The 12,777-nt window shown below is 38.2% G+C and overlaps 2 protein-coding genes across 2 annotated transcripts in view; one reads left to right on the forward strand and one right to left on the reverse strand.

Annotated features, from left to right (window-relative positions):
- The window catches only part of pcca (propionyl-CoA carboxylase subunit alpha), a 56,198-nt gene extending 53,886 nt beyond the window's left edge, over window positions 1-2,312 (forward strand). Inside the window, exons 22-23 of the mRNA XM_016500253.1 lie at window positions 175-252; window positions 1,416-2,312. Coding sequence (XP_016355739.1) covers window positions 175-252; window positions 1,416-1,484 — 147 coding nt within the window. The 3' untranslated portion in view covers window positions 1,485-2,312. The remainder of the gene's footprint in view (window positions 1-174; window positions 253-1,415) is intronic.
- Window positions 2,313-2,609: 297 nt separating this feature from the next.
- Window positions 2,610-12,777, reverse strand: part of LOC107699089 (E3 ubiquitin-protein ligase MARCH4-like) — a 43,499-nt gene continuing 33,331 nt past the window's right edge. The window contains exon 4 of the mRNA XM_016500254.1: window positions 2,610-3,732. Within this exon, the coding sequence (XP_016355740.1) occupies window positions 3,278-3,732 (455 nt within the window). The 3' untranslated portion in view covers window positions 2,610-3,277. The remainder of the gene's footprint in view (window positions 3,733-12,777) is intronic.

Raw genomic sequence — 12,777 nt, forward strand, 5'->3', positions numbered from 1 at the left:
TGCACCAAGAGCTTGTAACACTCCAAAGAGAAAGGAAAAATTGAAATCGCATCATATGACCCCTTTAAATATGTGGAGGGAAGATATTCTATGAGTCATATGTTTTAAGAAGTTATTATAAAGTACTCATTGTGGAATAGCTGTTGTGGTTTATTGTTCTTTGGCATTCTGAAGGTTGCAGAGGGACAAGAGATTTGTGTGATTGAAGCCATGAAGATGCAGAACAGCATGACCGCAGCAAAGACTGCTAAGGTGAGCTCACACACACATACTCCTCCTCACTACTCTGTGCATCATAAATCGATATGACATAAAGAACACACTCTTCCACTAGAACAACATACGTTGTTTACGCAGTGGATACTCTCCAAAATGGTGCTACAGGGTGATGCGGAGGAGACGAATTGTTGAATAAAGTCGTTATTTTTTTTCTTTTGCGCACAAAAAGTATTATCATAGCTTTGTAAAATTACGGTTGAACCACATGGATTATCACATGGATTATTTTACCGATGTCCTTGCTACGCTTCTGGATCTTGATCGTGTTATGATCCTTGCTGTCTATGGAGGGTCAGAGAACTCTTGGATTATGACAGAATTTTCATTTTTGGGTGAACTATCCCTTTAATGTCAGGGTTGTTGTATTTAACTAAAACTAAAACCATAAAAATAATTTTATGTAAAACATTTTTACATATAATATTTTTCAGCTAGTTGCCAAAACATTTCTCATTTAGACTTAGTTTGATTGATGTATTTGATGTACTAAAATGACTGAAACTAATAATAAAAATTAATTTAAAAAACTATATAGACATGTAAATAAAACGAATAAAAATGACATCAATTGCTAAAACTAAAATGAAAATGCAAAATATAGAAATAAAACTAATTAAATATTAATCTGAAAACTACAATAGTATCTTAGTGATACTAAAATAATGCAGCTTCATGCAGCATGTGTGTGTATTTTTCTTAAAATACTCCAGGTTCATAGTAAAGTTTAGAATCACTGAAGCATTAACATCAGTTGTATCCAAAAAGTATTCAAATTAATAAATTCTAATTATAATTTATAGAAAAAGAAAGAAATTACTTTAAAATGATTCTAGGGGCCCGAAGTGTTGTCCTAATTGAAGAATCATCTGTATGCATTTGTGTAGGAAGATCTGTACAGAAACAATGTCAAGTGGTTGCAAAGATATTTCTTTGTGTGATTTTAATTAAGCAGGGTTTTCTGTCTGTCTTAATATGGGAGCATTAGTTTCTTGTTAGATCATTTTCTCCAACATTTCTCTGGGAAGCTTCCTGTGTCCAGTGTGTTTGATTGACATCTCTGACTGACTTCAACACACATAGCTTTTTCAGATGCAGAATGGTTGGACTCTCCTAATAGAATGTGTGTTATCGTTCAGGTGAAGAGTGTGCACTGTAAAGCTGGAGATACAGTCGGAGAGGGAGATCTACTGGTGGAACTGGAGTAGCAGATCACCTGCAGGTTCTGAAGATCATCAGTCGCTGTGGATGAGCAAACAAAGACACTAGTAGAGTAGATGGAACACTCCACCATTTGTTATTTTTTTACTCCTTTTTTTTTCCATTATGACTATAATGTATCCATCTGCCTGGAATTTAGCTGGATTCTAGTGAAGGAAATGTCAAAACACTTAGATCTCTTGTGCCTTGGTTTTATTGTTTCACATGGAATTAACCACACATCAGCAGCAGTTTGAACGCATCTTTAAATGCAGTCAATGTAAGCTGTTGACACTTCCTCCCTGTCTCTCTACTCTCTGTACATTTAGCATTGTTTAGAGGAAGTGCTGTGAATGTTTTGCATTGCTGCAACTCATTTTTAATTATTAGGTTATATTATGCAATGATTTTTCTGCTCCATGATTATTCAAACACAATATAGGCCTATTCACTCTTCATCTTCAAATCACCAATCCCACACTGATTTATTGAAGTGTTTCCAACTTGTACCTCATTTCTGTCATCAAATGCATTAAACTCAATTTGTGATTATTTCTGTGCAAGTTGTTCTTGGATCTGGAGGTGCACTGTTCAAACAGTTCATTTGCTTGGGCTTTAATTGTTCAGTCTTTTCCTCTCTTTCTAAAATTGAGAAATCCCGAGGAGCGGAGCATTACCAGAAGGAGAAGGCATATATGATTACTCACGGACTAACAGACTGTGGTCAGGCTTGGAGGAGGCACTGGTGCTGTTTCCTGCTTTTTAGCACCGAGCCACTTAGATCCACTTTCTGTCTGTATTTGTTTTGAGAAAAAAATGTAATTGTTATAATAAAAATGGGATTAATGTAAACATTTCAAGTGCTCTTGATTGCTTGAAGCCTCAGGCTTGGAAAGGAAACACATTAAATGCATTACTGAAATGAATGATTTGATTGAATGCTGTGTGGTAGCAGCTATTTCCAGAAGAGAAACAGACGCGTACAACAGTTAAACCAGTTTGATTTGTTTTTTTTTAATGTAGCAACCTTTTTTCTCTCACAAATTTAACAAATGTAAACAAAATAAGTCAGTTGACCAAGAATTTGCCTCAAATTGGGCCACTTTTTTGTAGTTTCGAAAATGTTTGCTGCAAGTTGTCTCCACTGTAACGTAGTTTCCTGTTACTGATGTACAAGACTGAGAGAAGACAAAGAGGATTGATTTCGCTAAAAAACATACTGCCTGTGAGTGTAAACACAACAGTATGATCCTTCAATACCCCATTTGGTTTGTTAGGAAACCGATTTAGACTTGCTCATTGTCGCAAGTGACATTAATAATAGGATTTTATCTGAAAATACAACATGTAGTAATCGTAAAATTAGTGTAATGTGTGTTTTACATACAAACACGTTTGTTCTTCACTCTGAGCTGTTTTAGTTCAGCAGCGGCTGTCAGTGTAGAAACTGGATTGCATTGTTATGGTTGTGCTTCAGAACGGTCACAGCTCTGACTGTGGCCTTGAGCTGACAATAAAACTCAATACACACACTCAGAGACTCCACCCCACTGACCTTTGACCTTTCTCAGTTGCTCACATGTGAAGCTTTATGGCCATAATATTTCCTGTAGCCACTGTGAGAGAAACTGCTTCCTTGTTTTATTCAATACTGTAAAAAACAGAAAAAACAAATGCCTTAAACCCGGACAGCACTGCACTGGGTCGTCGGTTAACACTGTTTAATTCTCCTCAGTGAATCCTTTCTTTTAAATACGTCGCATGCAGAGATTCAACCGTAAACTGGACTTCATAGAAGGCCTCACACTGTAGTGACTCTCATGACCAGTTCGCGGTTGCTGTTGCTGGTCTGTCCACGCGGCTCCTGGGGCCTCAGGTGGTGGCTGAGGAGATGAAGGATGTTATAAGCACAGTGGTGGTCTGGCAGCGAGGACTGCCCATTGCTGGGCTCAGATGAGTCCTGCAGCTCTGTCGTGGCACCTGCTGCCAACGGGACGGAGTTTGTGGTGGGGGTTATGGTGGCTGCTGCAGCTGCAGCCATGAGGGAGGACGTGGAGGTGGAGGCTTCACCTTCTGTGCCGGTCAGCCCCATTCGGTGCGTCAGCGGCAGAGTGAGGGTCCGGAATGTGGCACCGGTCTTCTGATGCTCCTCATTGGCTTTCACCTTGTCGTAGTTTAAGACTTTCCACTGCTGATTAACAGCCTGCCAGCGGTTAAAGATGCGAAATACGGAGGGACCTTCGTGGACAATCAGAGCTAAAAGAGAAGGAAAGACGTATTTGCTAAGTGAGGGATAATGTACAGTCAGGCAGTGTTATGAACAAATGGGTCCACCTAGAAAGCGATTCCATTTGCTGAAAGACTTTTTTAACAGGTACTTTAAGGAAATAAATACTTTTATTCAGCAAAGGTGCATTCATTTGATCAGAAGTGACCGTAAAGACATTTAGAATAATTGCTGTTCATTGAACTTTCTATTCATCCAGAAAAAAAGTAGCACAGTTTCCACAAAAACATGAAGCAGCACTGTTTTCAACATTGATAATTATAGGAAATATTTTTTGTGCAGTAAATCAGCATATTAGCATTATTTCTGAAGGACCATGTGAGTAATGGCTGCTGAAAATTCAGCTTTGCATCACAGGAATAAATGACACTTTATAGTATACTCACATGGAAAACTTATTTTAAATTGTGATAATGTTTCATAATTACTGTATTTTTGATCAAACAAATGCAGCCTTGGTGAACAGAAGAGACTTCTTTCAAAAACATTAAAATAGTCTTATTAAACTCACAGTTTGGACAGTAGTGTATGTTAATATAATGATTAGTGCCTTTAAAATATGCTTAAATCTTCTGCTTAGAAACAGTCCTCCTAGCAACAAGACAGTAACTGCAAAAATATTACAGTAATATTAATATTTAAGTACTCTTTTTTTACTACAGTTTACTTGTGTACCTGATACGCAAGATGGCGGCAGTTGAGTTATGTTTCTTTAAAACATAAGAGTCTATGGTGTGATAAGAGAGACATGAAAGTAGGGCTGGTTTCTGATGACTGGATAACCGGAAATATCACTCTATTGAATGGGAGGATTGACCAATCACAATCATGTATTCCAAAGAGCCGTGTAATAACTAGTAGCTAGTTATTCTCATACTAATACACATGAGATTCACAGATAAAACTTCACAATATAGAGTTCTCTCTTCTATTTCAAAACACTTGAATACGTTCAAAACTCTTGAGTACTCATACTTTTACTCGATTACATTTCCCAGGCTAAAAAATATTTTTTACTCCTCACGATTCATTTAGTTCTCCAAAGTGCATAGGTCATAATGACATTTTACAAGCCAACTGAATTAACATTTCAGTAACATTTAAGTACATGATTATTTAAAATTACTACTTCATCAAATAGTGCACCACTTTTCTGTACTTAATTACTTTTGGCATTTCATAACCTCTTAAAGGAACACTCACAAAATAGGCTCATTTTCCAACTCCCCTAGAGTTAAAACAGTTGAGTTTTACCGTTTTCGAATCCATTCAGCCGATCTCCGGGTCTGGCGGTAGCACTTTTAGCTGTAGCTTAGCATAGATCATTGAATCTGATTAGACCGTTAGCATCTCGCTCGAAAATGACCAAAGAGTTTCTATATTTTTCTTATTTAAAACTTGACTCTTCTGTAGTTACATTGTGTACTAAGACCGACGGAAAATGAAAAGTTGCGATTTTCTAGGCCGATATGGCTAGGAACTATACTCTCATTCCGGCGTAATAATCAAGGAACTTTGCTGCCGTACCATGGGTGCAGCAGGCGCAATGATATTATGCAGCGCCTGAAAATAGTCCCCAGCACGCTCCCTGTGCAAGCAGGTGGTCACGTTGGTTATGTTGAAGAGTCAAGTTTTAAATAGGAAAAATATAGAAACTCTTTGGTCATTTTTGAGCTAGATGCTAACAGTCTTATCAGATTCAGTGATCTATGCTAAGCTACAGCTAAAAGTGCTACCACCAGACCCGGAGATCGGCTGAATGGATTCGAAAACGGTAAAACTCAACTGTTTAACTCTAGGGGAGTTGGAAAATGAGCCTATTTTCAAAAATAGTGGCGTGTTCCTTCAAATCCATTGTAATTCTGCCATGAGTAAACAGTGTGTGTCTTGAGGTTACAAGGTTAATACAGACATTTTCCCTATTACAGAAAACAGTTTACTTCAGCATTTTAATTGCAACATTTCAAATCTCAGTGACATCATGGATCACGGAAATTTGCAGTGCACAGTGAAGAACCTTTGGAGAAACCAGGCTCAGTCTGGGGACCAGTACTCCTCTGGACTAAGTGAACAAACACGGTGTGATACAGATCGGGAAAGTGTTGAGGTGTTGTCAACCTGATTTCTTTGTACTTTTACATCTCCAGCTTGGTTTAACTCACACCATTGTATTTGTTTCTTCAGAGGTCCAAATAGAAAGACAACGGTGATCTGCATTAATATTTTATGTGACACTGGGTTCCCCTCTGAATGCCTGCAAGAACTCTACACTTCTTTCTTACACAGACTGCTACTATATTTCCCCTCTTTCGATTTTCACTCTCTGAGCTCTGATGACAGTTTTTTGTTTTTTACAATCCAGCTCTCTGCGAATGTTAGATTACGAAGGCTTGTTTCTAGTGGAGTTGAAAGCGATCTCGAATGGCTGTGAAAGGCTAGTGCCCTCCCTACAGCCCTGAGGTTCTCCTCTCACTCTAGCTGCTCCAGAATCAATGAGATAGACCACTAACACACATTATCACTGTACACTGCAGACCACTAAATCAAGCAGCGTGTGAGAAGGTAATAACAACCCACAGTTTTCAATCGACTTTTCTACAAGAGCCTAAGCCAAAGCCCCAGCGTTGAGAAAACTATACATGCTGGAAATGCACTGAATTTGTTTCAATGTTCATATCACATCAGTCACAATTGTTCGGTTAAATGTGGGGAAAAGCACTAATCCTAGAGTTGATGCTGTAGTGGTTACTGTTATTACTGAAGTTTCTTTGGACAGAACAGAAGTATCCACAGTGGCATTTATATGCAGCAAATGCGTACAAGTTGAAATTAGGTTGTGGAGGAGTTTAATAGCGTTCCAGTATCATGAAGATGCCTACTGCTGCTGCAACCTGATTTTCCAGACTCTCTCTTTCTCTCAGTCACTCTTCCATGGTTGGACTGCACATCCTCTCACTACAAGGAGAGAATGTGAGACGTGTATTGATTGAACACACACACACACACACACACACACACACACTGACAAACACACACATTTTCCTTGAGCTGAGAGGATAGCTGAAGGAAATTCTCAGGGAAAAGCTTGAATTTTTATCAGCAGTTTATAAACTGCTGTAGTGTGGGATTTTTTGGCTCCCAACCAGTCCCACAGTGGATGGGAACAGGGCTCGGCTGTGAAAAGCCACTTTGCCACCTGTCTCTTCTCTTAGCTTCACTCTCAATCTTGCTCTCATTCTCCTTCATTTTTTGTCCGCATAGGGCTTTGCTTTCAGATGAATCTATGTTATGGCAGATGATTTTAAACCAATGACTATAATTAGGTGCAAAATTATTTCAATGTTAAACCGAAGGCTGTATGAGTAACATCTCATCTCACCAGCAATCTTGAAATGAACCGCAATATCTTGTGTAATAGTGACAAATAATAATATATTGCAAAATAACGAAACTCCTTTAAAAGCTTTATTTTATTTTATTTTTTTCATTGTCACAAGAAGTAATCTTGATCTAACTATAGTTAGTGAACCCTATTCATGCGGTATAAAATAAAACAGCTAAAAATATCTCAGATGATGACACTCTCCTTATGAATCTTAGTGACCATATAAAAATTACAGCAATATTCACAATGTTGTTTAAATAAATGTTGGCAGCAGGTTTCTTGAATCCATGCATTCAAGCAAAAAAAAAAAAACAATAAATAAATAAAATATCACTTTAATCTCTGTTGTAGCTTTATTTGTTTATATTTATTGTATTTTGAGGAATGTTTTAATGTACCAAGTCACTTCTCATGGTACTGCCAGCTTTAGATGTATCATTTATGTTATATTGTATTACTTGTTTGTAACCCCAGATACAATCTGTAGACTTTCCTTGCATTTTTCACATCGATTTTTGACAGAAATATGCAGAATTCTGTGGAATTGGCATGGTAAAAATTCTTAAACAGAGATGATAATACATTTATTGGTAACTGAATTCATCAGCATTTATCCAAAATACTGTATAAGCACACACTGGATAAAAGCACCGGCTAAATGAATAAATGTAAATGCTGTGTGATACATTGTTCGTAATATTCGGCCTGATGTCCCCTTCCTGTCAGGAGGGGAAATAATAAAAGGTTAATGCTATTCCCAGTGATAATGTTTTCAGTGAAACCATCGCCTTTAGGCATTATCTCCATTCTCTCCACCTAATAAGACAGAATGGACTCTTGTTCTATCTCCCTCCCAGTCTGGCTGCTTATTTGAGACAGAGCGATACATCACGGTGAGAAACTCTTGAGGAGCTCTGCCATTGATCTACAGCACACGCACGCGCAAACGGATGAGCCACTAAAACATTCCCGACATCACTATTGTTCAGCTCTGTCCCATTCACCCTCTCTCTTTTTTTCTTGCAGTAATGATTACCTGAGATAGCACTGCTCTGAGAAGACCTCATTATTCCCTCTGAGCCACTAGAGAGGCGAAACAGCCATTCCACTTCAGGTTCTACAGCTTTGTGATGCCCATTTATACTGCAGGCACTAGGCGGCAGATATTTTGCATTGCAGCTGTCATTTGTGGATGGCTGCAGTTGTTGATGCTCTTGCTGTAATTTCCATTTTACTTAATGTCCAATCTGTGAGTTGTCTAAACCTCGTACATCAAACTGCAGTTTTAGTGCAAGCGTTCTGTCCAATACCTGTGCATTTATTCAGATGGTTACATGCATACAGCAGCAGAATACAGTTGTCATTTGTGAGTATGCAGTAATTGTGCATACACAATTTTACACTCTAAAAAATCCTGGGTTATTTTTTTAACCCAAATGCTGGGTTGAGCCTTTTGGGTCATTTTTTTGGGTTATTTTTTCAGTGTTTGGGTAGTTTTTGTGTTACCCAGCTCCTGGGTCAAATGTAACAACCCAGTGTTTGGGTTGTTTTGCAGCTACTGGGTCAGACATAACAACCCAATGTTTGGGTAGTTTTAGTGTTACTCAGATCCAGGGTCAGACGTAACCCAGCGGTTGAGTTATTTATCGCGGGGATTTTGCATCTTCACTTCACGAGAGAGCAGTTCTAAGCGCCATCTAATTGATGCATTTTTCGGTAAAATACAGGTTTGTGTACATTTTATTTTATCTATAAAATCGTTGCTGTGCTGTATATAGTTAAATTTTATGCAGAGCAACATACGCAACATAGGCACGCGGTGTGAATCACCTTTAACGAGTGTCGCGGTCTTTTTGCGTGATAGAAAAGCCTGATGCTTTGCATAAAATAAATGATTTTATTCATAAAGATAAAGAATATAATACTTTGTTTGGATGTTAAAACATGTCCTCAGAGCTGTTTGTTTATTGGCAGGTTATGGAGTCACAGCATGTTTCGGCTAGAGTGAAACTCTGGGCGGGCGGTCCGTTAGCAGTTCCCCGCCGAACACAACTCCAGCTCAGGCACGAGAACCAGCGCCGTTACGATGGAAACAGAATAACAGAGACTGGTCGATTACACGTGAATTACTTCTGTTTAATGTTGAATTTTTGTTCTAATGTTTGTTAAACGAGTTTAAATGTAGGCAATATGTATAGCTATTAAAAACGATATAAACAATGCTGTAAATGATAAATAAAGGAAAATAAAGGAAGTTATCATGCAAACCAGTGGTTGTGTGGAGTATTTTAGAAAAGTTTAGAGGATTTAAGCTAATCTGTAAACCTTACTTAATGTATGAAGTAAAAAAATAAGCTAGTAATATAGTAAAAATGAATAAACCCATTAGCTGGGTTAAATCAACCCATTATGCTAAAATGGGTTGATTTAACCCAAGATAGGTACTGACCTATATTTACCCAGCCCTTGGGTTAATAACAACCCAAATTGGGTTGTTTTTAACCCAGTGTTTTTACCTTATTGTAAAGTGTAGGTATCACTTTACAGTAAGGTTCTATTAGTTAATGTTAGTTATGAACAAACAATGAACAATACATTTATTACAGTATTTATTCATCTTTGTTAATGTTAGTTAATGAAAATACAGTTGTTCATTGTTAGTTCATGTTAATTCACATGCATTAACTAATGTCAACAAGCACAACATTTGATTTTAATAATGCATTAGTAAGTGTTGACATTAACTAAGATTAATACATGCTGTAGAAGTATTGTTCATTCTTAGTTCATGTTAACTAAAGTAGTTAACTAATGAACCTTATTGTAAAGTGTTACCCAATTTTGCTTTTTTTTCAGCAAGATTTTGCAAGCAAAAAAGGTCAATTTTCTATTGTCTATAGATTTTTGAACCAGGCATCTTTCTTTTGGTCACTTCACCAAATTTGATTGACCAACCAAGCCTGATGCAAAATCTGCATGAGGATCTTTATCTCATTCACAACATTCCAGATTGCATTGATTCTTATGGAATTTATTGGATTTTGTTCACAAAAGTTGCCTGAACAGCGGTAAATGTGACCACCTTTACTATATTTACATATTTAGGGGCTTTTTTGTGTGTTGGTTCAGTTCAAATCAATAACAGTGTTAAGTTCATCAATTTGAAACAAGTCAATTTGAAAAATTTTGAAACTATAAGCAGATCTACAAAAGGCAGCAATGTCATTATTCAGTTCAAGTCAGTTCAGTGTTGATTCAGTTCAGTTGAATACCAGTGTCGATGTTGCAAGATGCGCTTCAGCTGTGAAGCAGTTCTACAGAAGACAATACTGCCATCATCTAGCTTAATTCAGTTCAAGTTTTATTCTCATCCAATGGTGTCAGTAAATGAGATCATCTCGATAAATTACTGATAGTTAAATGTCTTTCAGACCCCAACTAAGCAAGAAGACAACAGTGACAAGGAACCCAAACTCCATCAGGTAACAGAAATGTAGAAAAAAAAAACCTTAGGAGAAACCAGGCTCAGTCTGGGGACCAGTTCTCCTCTGGCCTAAGCGAACAAACACAGTGTGATATAGATCGGGATACATCACATTGGCATTTGGTGGGAAAGAGTTGTAAACTGTTCAGAAGTGTAGGGGATCTACAAATTCTATTACGTGGAGACTTTTATTTTGACTTTTGACACGGGCGCCGCCATGTGGGGGAAGGCGAGTAGCACCTGAGCTCGTTGAGGCTGTGGATCTGAGCAGCGGCGAGCTGAATTAAGTCTTTGGGCAATTTTATGACGCTAATGGGTTGCGTTTAGACCCGCGACCTGCATTACAGTCGCACAGTGTTGCATCTGAGTCTCCGGTTGTTTGATGACCGTTATTGAATGTGTTGGGATAGTTTTTCTGCCGTGTTCGCACGTTAAGTGGAAGAAGTGGGCCTGATCGCGCCTAACAGTTATGCGGCAGTGTGGCAAAACTGCATTTGTTTTGTGAATTAAGTCTTTGGGCAATTTTATGACGCTAATGGGTTGCGTTTAGACCCGCGACCTGCATTACAGTCGCACAGTGTTGCATCTGAGTCTCCGGTTGTTTGATGACCGTTATTGAATGTGTTGGGATAGTTTTTCTGCCGTGTTCGCACGTTAAGTGGAAGAAGTGGGCCTGATCGCGCCTAACAGTTATGCGGCAGTGTGGCAAAACTGCGCTTTTTTTGTTTCGCGTCCAGTTTGTTTTGTTCAACCGAACTTAAATCACGCTGAATCCAGTTGCTTAGTGTACTAGTAGAATTCGCTGAAGCGTTGAGAGGTGCTGTGTATTGTTCGTCTTCGCAATCTGATCTCCATCAGCTGGGGATTGTGCCCTCATTGGATCGTGTTGAAGCTGTCAGGATCACGGGGGAGGGTAACGATCGCTGAGAGTCAAAGAGTGAAGAAACATTACCCTGCCATCCATTGGATTTCATTCAGCATCTCATCCTCAACCAAAGAGGGGTGATATACATTATTTTCTTCATTTGATTCTGAATGCTGGTAAGCAAGTCATTGTTTTCTCTTCTGTGAGTGTTAAGAACTGGACTGTGTACAAGTGAATTTTCCTGCAAGGGGAATTCTTATATTTTCTTTTTCTTGCACTTGGGGGGACTTTTTGACTTGTGAATTTGTGAATGGACTGGAAATAATCTCGTTCCATTTTTTTTGTCCTATTCATAGAAGAAAACTTTTGAATTCTTGAACTGAATCAAAAATAACTTTTGATTTTTGTTTTTTGTTTTTTAAAAAACAAACTGAATTGAACTCTGACGTGAATTTTTGTTGAAGAATCTGAGTGAACAGATTGTTCATGTGAAATTCTTTCCCCTGTGGGTAAAACAACAGGGACACTGATTGTCATTTGTTGTACAAGACTCAACTGAGACGGTTACAGAGTTGTTAATTTACTGTCTTTATTGTTTTCTACATTTTTATTTTTTATTTCTTTGATTGCATTCAAATTTGATTCACTCCTATAAAAAAGCTAAGCAATCACAATTCCATTACCCATTACCTCAATATATTTAAGTTGAACCTGTTTACACAACTTTTTGAGTCACTTATACTAAGGAGTGGGGGCGTCTTACCTGTTCTGTTAGATCTGGGGAGGGCGGGTTTTGCAGTCAGTTACATTTATTTCCTGAGTTTCCTGCACACATGCACTTCAGGTGGCTGCCGTGTATTAAATAAATCCTGAAGCCCACCTCGCCACATCTTGAGCATTTCCACATTGCAACACGACAGGCACCACATACAAGAGACCCTTGTACAAAGACTAAAAGCATTGGGTGGGGGGACTAGGATCCTGTTTCTCACTCAGTCTTCCTTAGATTAAGTGCTATATCTCCCCCACAAGGTGGTGGCATATTCGCCTCCGCCACACATTTATATTTATATGAAAAATAAAGATTTATAACCAAAACTGTGGGCTTGGGTTTCTCCTTTTTTCTTTTCTTTGTTTCTCCTTTTTTTTTTTTTTCAGTGTGACAAACTCATGTGCATCACACCCATCCATTCCATATCGTTGTTATGGCTTCAGTTTCATCTTCTGCACAAAGATCATTCCAAATGATGCGCAGGAGTAGAGTTGTGTAAGGTGGGGAT

This window comes from Sinocyclocheilus anshuiensis, unplaced genomic scaffold (genome assembly GCF_001515605.1).
Source record: "Sinocyclocheilus anshuiensis isolate Anshui unplaced genomic scaffold, SAMN03320099.WGS_v1.1 scaffold94, whole genome shotgun sequence".
Lineage (NCBI taxonomy): Eukaryota > Metazoa > Chordata > Actinopteri > Cypriniformes > Cyprinidae > Sinocyclocheilus > Sinocyclocheilus anshuiensis.